This window comes from Charadrius vociferus, unplaced genomic scaffold (assembly GCF_000708025.1).
Source record: "Charadrius vociferus isolate BGI_N301 unplaced genomic scaffold, ASM70802v2 scaffold225, whole genome shotgun sequence".
Taxonomy (NCBI): Eukaryota; Metazoa; Chordata; class Aves; order Charadriiformes; family Charadriidae; genus Charadrius; species Charadrius vociferus.
In genome coordinates, this window is record NW_009648638.1 from 161,366 (window position 1) to 169,806 (window position 8,441).

The 8,441-nt window shown below is 42.6% G+C and overlaps 1 protein-coding gene across 1 annotated transcript in view; it reads right to left on the bottom strand.

Annotated features, from left to right (window-relative positions):
* Positions 1-6,827: 6,827 nt before the first annotated feature.
* Positions 6,828-8,441, bottom strand: part of NFS1 (NFS1 cysteine desulfurase) — a 10,763-nt gene continuing 9,149 nt past the window's right edge. Inside the window, exons 9-11 of the mRNA XM_009886318.1 lie at positions 8,036-8,119; positions 7,826-7,915; positions 6,828-7,192 (exon numbers count right to left, since the gene is read on the bottom strand). Of these exons, the coding sequence (XP_009884620.1) occupies positions 7,129-7,192; positions 7,826-7,915; positions 8,036-8,119 (238 nt within the window). The 3' untranslated portion in view covers positions 6,828-7,128. The remainder of the gene's footprint in view (positions 7,193-7,825; positions 7,916-8,035; positions 8,120-8,441) is intronic.

An 8,441-nucleotide genomic window follows, 5' to 3' on the forward strand; every position in this document is an offset into this window, starting at 1 on the left:
GGCCGCCCCGATGCGGCGCCGCCAGGGAGGGGGCGGGGTCCTCACCAGGCGGGCCGAAGAGGGCGGGGCCCACAGGCGCGCGCAGCCCCTCCTGACGCCCGCCCCGCGCAGAGGGCGCGTGCTCCCCTGAGGGCAGGGGCCGCGGCGGAGCGAACGATAGAGCCGGGGGCGCTCTGGGTGCGAGACTTGCATGGCTGCTTCTGGTACAACACGTTTTCAGGAAATGAATGATGGTATAGCTGAGGGTTATTGCTGAGGAAACGGGGACTCGGAAGGAAGCATAGAACTTCCAGCGAGCAAAAGAACCCTGAGGAGAGCATTTGTTACTGACTTCTTAGCTTAGGACCAGGTTGCAGAATTAAAATTAAAGTCAGATCACCCAGGGTCGATGCCCTTTCGAGTGTAACGGCCCTAACCTATATTTGTCCTTTGCTTGACCAAAGACACACGCAATACAAATAACCGGACTGTGTCCCAAGCTGAGGAACAGCTGGAGGCCTCTCTGGAGATGCTCTGTCACTGCGCTTCAGTGGACGCAGGTACTGCAGCAGCATCCATTTTCAATGAAAAAAAGCCTGCACAGCTTGATGCAAGAAACAAATGAAAATAAACCATCACCTCACGTTGCAACCACTTTTCTAGCAAATTGGGGAGTTCAACAATTCAGTTAACTTGGTTATTTTTCACCGCTCAACAGAAAACAGGGCCAAAGGGTGTGATGGGTGCGTTGTCCTGTGGTGATAGGGTCAGGCCCAGGGCTGCTCAGCGCTGCAATAACCCCCACTCCACGATTTGTTTATCCCCTCTTTCTACTCCCAAATTCTTCTCCTTTACCACCCTCATCCTTCCCAATAAACAGCCCACACTTGTTTGTCTTCTCCCTGTTAGCCCTGGGTTTACAGATTTTGTACTCTATTTAGTATTTATGATAACGGCTGCACTGAAAATTTATCAGTTCTGTCAAGCTAACACCTCCTTTTTGTCTGGCTAGGCATTCCATGTGCTTACACATCACTCCTTGATTACTGTAGGTAGTAGTATCCAGTAATTTGTCTTTTTATAGCGTTAGTGACACTAGGCAGGGTTAGCTGTCAGCATGCGCCCCTCAACACAGCCGAGAGAAGCAGGCCCTTGGAGTCACCAGAGGTGACCACAGCCCAGCCCACCAGCCCCCCTGGAGAGCTACTCGCCCAAGGGATGCCGGGGCAGCAGGAGCCCCTGAAGCTCAGGGCCTCGCTGCAGCACTTCCCGGGCTGCACCGGCCACCCTGCAGTGTGGAGAAGGTGTAGGATAACGAAAGGGCAATGCTAGAGTATCCCAGGTCAGAAGAAAACCAAGACTTTTCAGCTTTTGTGCAACGTGATGAGTCACCACGTTGCTTTTGGTTGCTGAAGTAATGCCTGGTGGAGAGACTTGTGATGTTTACTGTGTGGACCAGCAGAAAAACAGGACCAAACTACATAATCCTGAGCAGGCCTCTAGACTGTGTCTGTACTGACACGGAGGCACACTGGAGAGCAAGTCCTGATGCCTTGGACAGCTGCTGCAGACCAGCACATGTCCTTGCACCTCAAGCGTTCTGGTGTGTGCTGCAGCTCAGCTGGAGCGAAGTCTGGAAGAGATGCCTGTCACACAGATTACCTCCACAGGTCTCCAACTGTCTTCTCAGCCATATTCAAATTTTCATAGAGAGAGAATATTTAGATCACTCAAGATTAACGTGCAGTATGCTCCCCCGTAACATGCACGTGGCAGAAGGCAGGCAAAAGAAAAACAGTGTTAGAAAAGCATGGGATTTGCCTTTATTAGGTACTAGGAAACTACTGAGAGCACGCTAATTTATCTGTTTCCTCCACCTAAACCAAAACAGAAGTAGGGTATTCGGTACGCAACCAGGGGAAAAAAAATGTACACAGGACATTTTAAAGTAAAGCTTGAGGGAACCAGCATTCCACATCTGAAATAAAAATATCTTCTTCCTTGCATTATATTTTTGCTACACCATTAATCTGGAAACATTACCCCAAATCCCAGGCTCCTTACTTCTCCAGCACCCTAGAGAGACCATTCTGTACACACCACCTCTGATCCTATTCCTTCATCTGTACAAGGATGTGGTGTGGATGAATGAACCCAGTTTAGTAAATACTACTTCGTATTTTCCTTTCTGATTACTACGTGTTAACTGCAAATCTGAATTGTTTCCAGATCATTTAGAAAAACATTCAACAGAAATAATCCTCACAGAAATACTCTCCTCATTCCTATCTATACTTAAAATCTGTCAGTCAGATATGATGTGCCTTATTGATCCTGTAGTTACTTTTTAAAACTAAATTAAACACCTTGTTTGTTTTACTACGCCTACTCAGCACAAAACCACTTTGATGGCTCATTAGTATGAGGTTTTCTTCTTATAAGAGCACCTTGTACCAGCCTTTTTTTTATTACTCTGTTTCTGATAGATAGGAGGAACATCAGCTGTCAGAGTGCTCAGTTCTCCCAAGCACTCAGCTTGTCCATTTTAAAAACTGGCATTCACATTCTTCCAGTGCAGGAACTTATTCACCACCCCAAAATTTAATGAAAACCACCTTTACTGGAGAATATATCTCCTAGGCCAACTTTTTAGGACTCAGCTTTGGCAAACTGTATTGTTTCAAACACAGGGCATACATGTTAGTAGAAACAATGACTGAAAACAGCTGGACCATGACTGAAGTCACTCCAGACAGAGAGAGAACAGCAAGCCGATCAATCAGGTAGATACAAGATTGAAGACAAGAGGTGGTATTTTGTTGGGAGCAATAGTGTTTATGTTAATTTGTAATTTAAAAAAAATCCCCAGTAAGTTTATGGCTGGCTGTATAACATTGTCAACAAATCTCTTAACTGACCCTCCTCTCAGTCCCCTCAAGTCCAGAACAGGTAACTGTCTAATTCTGTATTATCCTTCCTGAAGAAATATTTGATCATTTTTGTAGTTAGGTGATATGCTCTATCAGTGTTTATAAACACTAAAATCCATCAAGTAGAATTTTTTGCTCGCCTTATGTATTACTTAACCATCTTGCACTACTGGAAGTTTATTTTATTCCTAGTTGTCACACTGGTTCAATTTTTATGACATTTGCAAAATGGTGACACTAAATCCTCACCTCTCCGGTATCTTCCCCTTGTATCATCAATTTAATGCCCTGCAGATGGCTCCAATTAATCACCAAAAAAAAAAAACAAACCACAGAACCCCACAGCCCCCTCACTTCTGAGTTACAGGCAGCTCCACTTGTACATATTCTCCTCCCAAAGAAACTTACTTCCCCATACAAAAAGCATTAACTGCATTCAGTGGCGTACAACCAGACATTCATCCTTGGCATTACTTCTTTCTGTCATGGGGAAAAGTATCTCCTCTATAAATTTTTCCTCATCTTGTCCTATAAGCATTTTCAAACAAACATTTGTTAACAGTGTGAATGAGTTTTTACATGTAGAATTTATATTTTAAATCTTAGTAGATAAGAGGTGCTCAGAATCTTCAAGATTTAGGTCGCTCTCTTCTCAAAATCATCACAATTTAAACTATTAGTTTTAAAACAATTAGCTCAGATCAGGCACTGAGAAGAATGACTCACCAAGTCAAATGCCTACTTGATGACAAAAAGAGCTTCTAACAGCGTTCACAGAAAACTTAGTCTATCCTTCTCTGTTCTCCAGTGAAAGCCTGCAATTTAGCAACTTACTGATTGTGCTGCATAGTTCAGCCAAGAAGGTGGCTCCAAAAAGACTGAAAGTAGCCAAGTTTAAGTTTTATCTATATTTTTATATCATCCATGAACCACAAAGAACAATTTCATAAACATAATAGTTCAAAACATGCTGGGAAAGCGTTATCACATGCTTAATCCAGAAAACATGTATGGCCCAAGGATAAAACATAGCACACAGAACACCTCTAAAACCTATTTATGCCTATGGTAGTTTTAAAAATGTTGTGATGAAATATAAGGTGCTAGCCCTACAATATTAAAACTGCTAAAGCTAGTAATTTCAAATAGAACAAGTGAGGATTAGCTTTGCATTACCAACAACCAAATCTGTCCTTAGTATCAAAAAAAACAGAACAAGCTTCTGCAACACAATCCACCTTGTGAGACTTAGTTTCAGCTTTTACATTCTTCATCCTCGAAGTAGATACCGCCCAGAACTGAAGACATGCTGTCTATAGGGTGTATTAAATTCAGCAGCTAATACAGCATCCATCAATCAACAAACTAATTTGAGAGTTGTCTGCTTTTGCAACTGATACAGAGGCACTTCGTAATAAGGGGTTAAGTTTCCTCCTGAAAAGATCACCAAAGGTAAGGAAGGAGAAACACTGATATGAATTGGTCTCAAACCCTTTTGAAAAGACACTTTGTCCCAGCATCTGCAGGGAACGAGGGATTCCCGTGAAAGTCTCCAGTCAGACAGAAGAACAGTCTGTCACCCAAAGAAAACTCCAGACACCCATGTTCTCATCTCCAGACAAAACATACAGGCTCAACTGGGCAAGGCTCCCTGAAGTGACAGAATCCAACAGCCCATAGGCAAACTCTGAGTAACAGCAAAGGACTCCCCAAGGGGAGAAAAAGAAAAACCAACAAAAAATTCAGACTGCATTAAGACACTGCACTTGATCTGCTCCTCCCAACCACGTTCCAACTAAACCAGTACTGCAACTGAAGCTGACGTATTCTGCCTATCCCTCTCCCCAGTCATTCAAGTTTTCTCTCCTTACTTAGAAAAAAATTGCATGGAAAAAAAAACAGTGGAGGGGACAGCAAAGAGCATCATCATCACATCATAAACTCTATAATGCAGAAGGATGTTTTGGATTAATGCACATTAGTCTGTACAAGCATCACCCCCCCCAAAAAAAAAAGATAAAACCAAGGAAAAAGAGCCAAAAATACTCAGTTTCAGGAAAAAAAAAAAATTGTTCTTTAACTGCACATACAACTTAACTGTGAAGGCACATAGCAACACTGAGGCATCCTTTTCCTCTAGAAATGCTAAGCTTCCTCCTAGCTAAGAATTTCTCACAATACAACACATTTAAGCAGCACAAAACCAGCTGCTGTTGCAGGACACCCACCTCAAACAGAAAGAACTGGGGCCCTGGGAATAGGTCTGTGCTGCAAACAGAACAGCTACACGGGATGTTCTACACTGAGAAGCAACAACCTCTCACCAGGATTCCACTGGCCCAGGAGTAACACACTGACTTCACTTCCTTATTAGAAAATACATTTCCAAATAAATTATGTTTTAGCGTAAATTTCTGTGAGTCAATATAATTGCAATGGGTATTACATCATCCTGCCTTTCTCCAGGATAAAGACTAGTTTCATCTTTGGCTTCTTAGACTTTGTGGTCAGAAAGGGTAGTTTTCCAGTCAAATTGCAAGTGTCAAAAACAGAAATGCTGCATAATTTGTTCAGGAATGTACAGAAAATGCATTTAAGCCACATCCACAGCTAGTCCACAAATAGCGATGTTTTCTCAGTGCTGAGTCCATTTAATGCTTTTGAGGTCAATTCCATCCTGCACCATTTCCCAGAGGGGGCTGTAAAGAAAGGAGACAAATAAGGGCTATCTAAAGTGCATAGGATGACATCAACAATAACCAAACAGACAATTTCATCAACTACACAAGAAACTAGGAGACACCTATGTACCTATCTTCCCCTTCTGCAGGTTAGTGAGCTTCAGACAATCAGTCCTCAACTGTGTCCTCAGCCCAAAATACAAAAGGTGAGAGGGCAGGTGCTCCACCTCACCTCACTTCCTTCACCCACTTTGGGCATAAAGTACTCATACCTCTTAGGGACTGTGCCCTCGCATTTGACAATGTCCAGAGGAGTCAGGATTCTTTCAGTTTCATCAAAATAAAACAACTTATCGATACATAAACACAGTAATACCCTTAGAAACTTCCAGGTACTGCCTTATGTGCTTGCCCTGCTCACATTCTTTCCCTGACAAAGGCAGGATCTGGGAGAAGGTTATGAGGTTTATTTCCTTAAAAGTTTTCACTACTGTTAAGGTCAGCATGTTCTCATCTCCAGACAAAACATACAGGCTCAACTGGGCAAGGCTCCCTGAAGTGACAGAATCCAACAGCCCATAGGCAAACTCTGAGTAACAGCAAAGGACTCCCCAAGGGGAGAAAAAGAAAAACCAACAAAAAATTCAGACTGCATTAAGACACTGCACTTGATCTGCTCCTCCCAACCACGTTCCAACTAAACCAGTACTGCAACTGAAGCTGACGTATTCTGCCTATCCCTCTCCCCAGTCATTCAAGTTTTCTCTCCTTACTTAGAAAAAAATTGCATGGAAAAAAAAACAGTGGAGGGGACAGCAAAGAGCATCATCATCACATCATAAACTCTATAATGCAGAAGGATGTTTTGGATTAATGCACATTAGTCTGTACAAGCATCACCCCCCCCAAAAAAAAAAGATAAAACCAAGGAAAAAGAGCCAAAAATACTCAGTTTCAGGAAAAAAAAAAAATTGTTCTTTAACTGCACATACAACTTAACTGTGAAGGCACATAGCAACACTGAGGCATCCTTTTCCTCTAGAAATGCTAAGCTTCCTCCTAGCTAAGAATTTCTCACAATACAACACATTTAAGCAGCACAAAACCAGCTGCTGTTGCAGGACACCCACCTCAAACAGAAAGAACTGGGGCCCTGGGAATAGGTCTGTGCTGCAAACAGAACAGCTACACGGGATGTTCTACACTGAGAAGCAACAACCTCTCACCAGGATTCCACTGGCCCAGGAGTAACACACTGACTTCACTTCCTTATTAGAAAATACATTTCCAAATAAATTATGTTTTAGCGTAAATTTCTGTGAGTCAATATAATTGCAATGGGTATTACATCATCCTGCCTTTCTCCAGGATAAAGACTAGTTTCATCTTTGGCTTCTTAGACTTTGTGGTCAGAAAGGGTAGTTTTCCAGTCAAATTGCAAGTGTCAAAAACAGAAATGCTGCATAATTTGTTCAGGAATGTACAGAAAATGCATTTAAATCCACATCCACATCTAGTCCACAAATAGCGATGTTTTCTCAGTGCTGAGTCCATTTAATGCTTTTGAGGTCAATTCCATCCTGCACCATTTCCCAGAGGGGGCTGTAAAGAAAGGAGACAAATAAGGGCTATCTAAAGTGCATAGGATGACATCAACAATAACCAAACAGACAATTTCATCAACTACACAAGAAACTAGGAGACACCTATGTACCTATCTTCCCCTTCTGCAGGTTAGTGAGCTTCAGACAATCAGTCCTCAACTGTGTCCTCAGCCCAAAATACAAAAGGTGAGAGGGCAGGTGCTCCACCTCACCTCACTTCCTTCACCCACTTTGGGCATAAAGTACTCATACCTCTTAGGGACTGTGCCCTCGCATTTGACAATGTCCAGAGGAGTCAGGATTCTTTCAGTTTCATCAAAATAAAACAACTTATCGATACATAAACACAGTAATACCCTTAGAAACTTCCAGGTACTGCCTTATGTGCTTGCCCTGCTCACATTCTTTCCCTGACAAAGGCAGGATCTGGGAGAAGGTTATGAGGTTTATTTCCTTAAAAGTTTTCACTACTGTTAAGGTCAGGTCCATTACCCACTCTGGCAGCACTGATTGCTTATACACAGAGACACCACCAGATTTTTGAAGCAAACAATTACTTTCAGCTAAATCCAACTCTTCAAATAATTATCGTACCCAAGAAGTCTTTATGTTCAAAAATAGGATGGCTCACCTCATTTCCCTCAGCCTCTTAACATGCTGTATGCACTTCTGCACTGTATAATCCACTTCTTCTTCTGTAGTGAAACGACCAATGCCAAATCTAGACCAAAGGAAAACCATTAAGGACTAGAATATGGAGGGGTGGAACAAATCCACCACCACCTACTTTCAGCAGAAAAGAAAAAAAATTGGAAGCATTAGGGAAGACCACTTCACGCACCTTATAGATGAGTGAGCCAAGTCTTCGTCTGTTCCAATTGCCCGCAAAACATAGGAAGGCTCCAGAGAAGCTGATGTGCAAGCACTGGGGAAAGGGAAGGCAGGCAAATTTCAAGCTTTTGTTCACGTGCAGATGCCACACTGAACTAACACTTCAGTAATCTCCTCCAACAAAGAGTAAGTCACTTACAGACATTTTATATTACTGTGACTCCTTACAACAACCCGTATCAGCTTTCCCAGCCTCTTAGAAACTCCTGAATACAAGCAAGAAGAGTGGTATTTCTGCTGCTGAAGAAAATGACTGGAAAGGGCAGGGATTAGAGGGGACTGAAGGTAATAAATTAGGAGCATGAGGTAAGAAGAGATAACACAGCAAGAATAAACACAATGCAAAACAGAAGCAG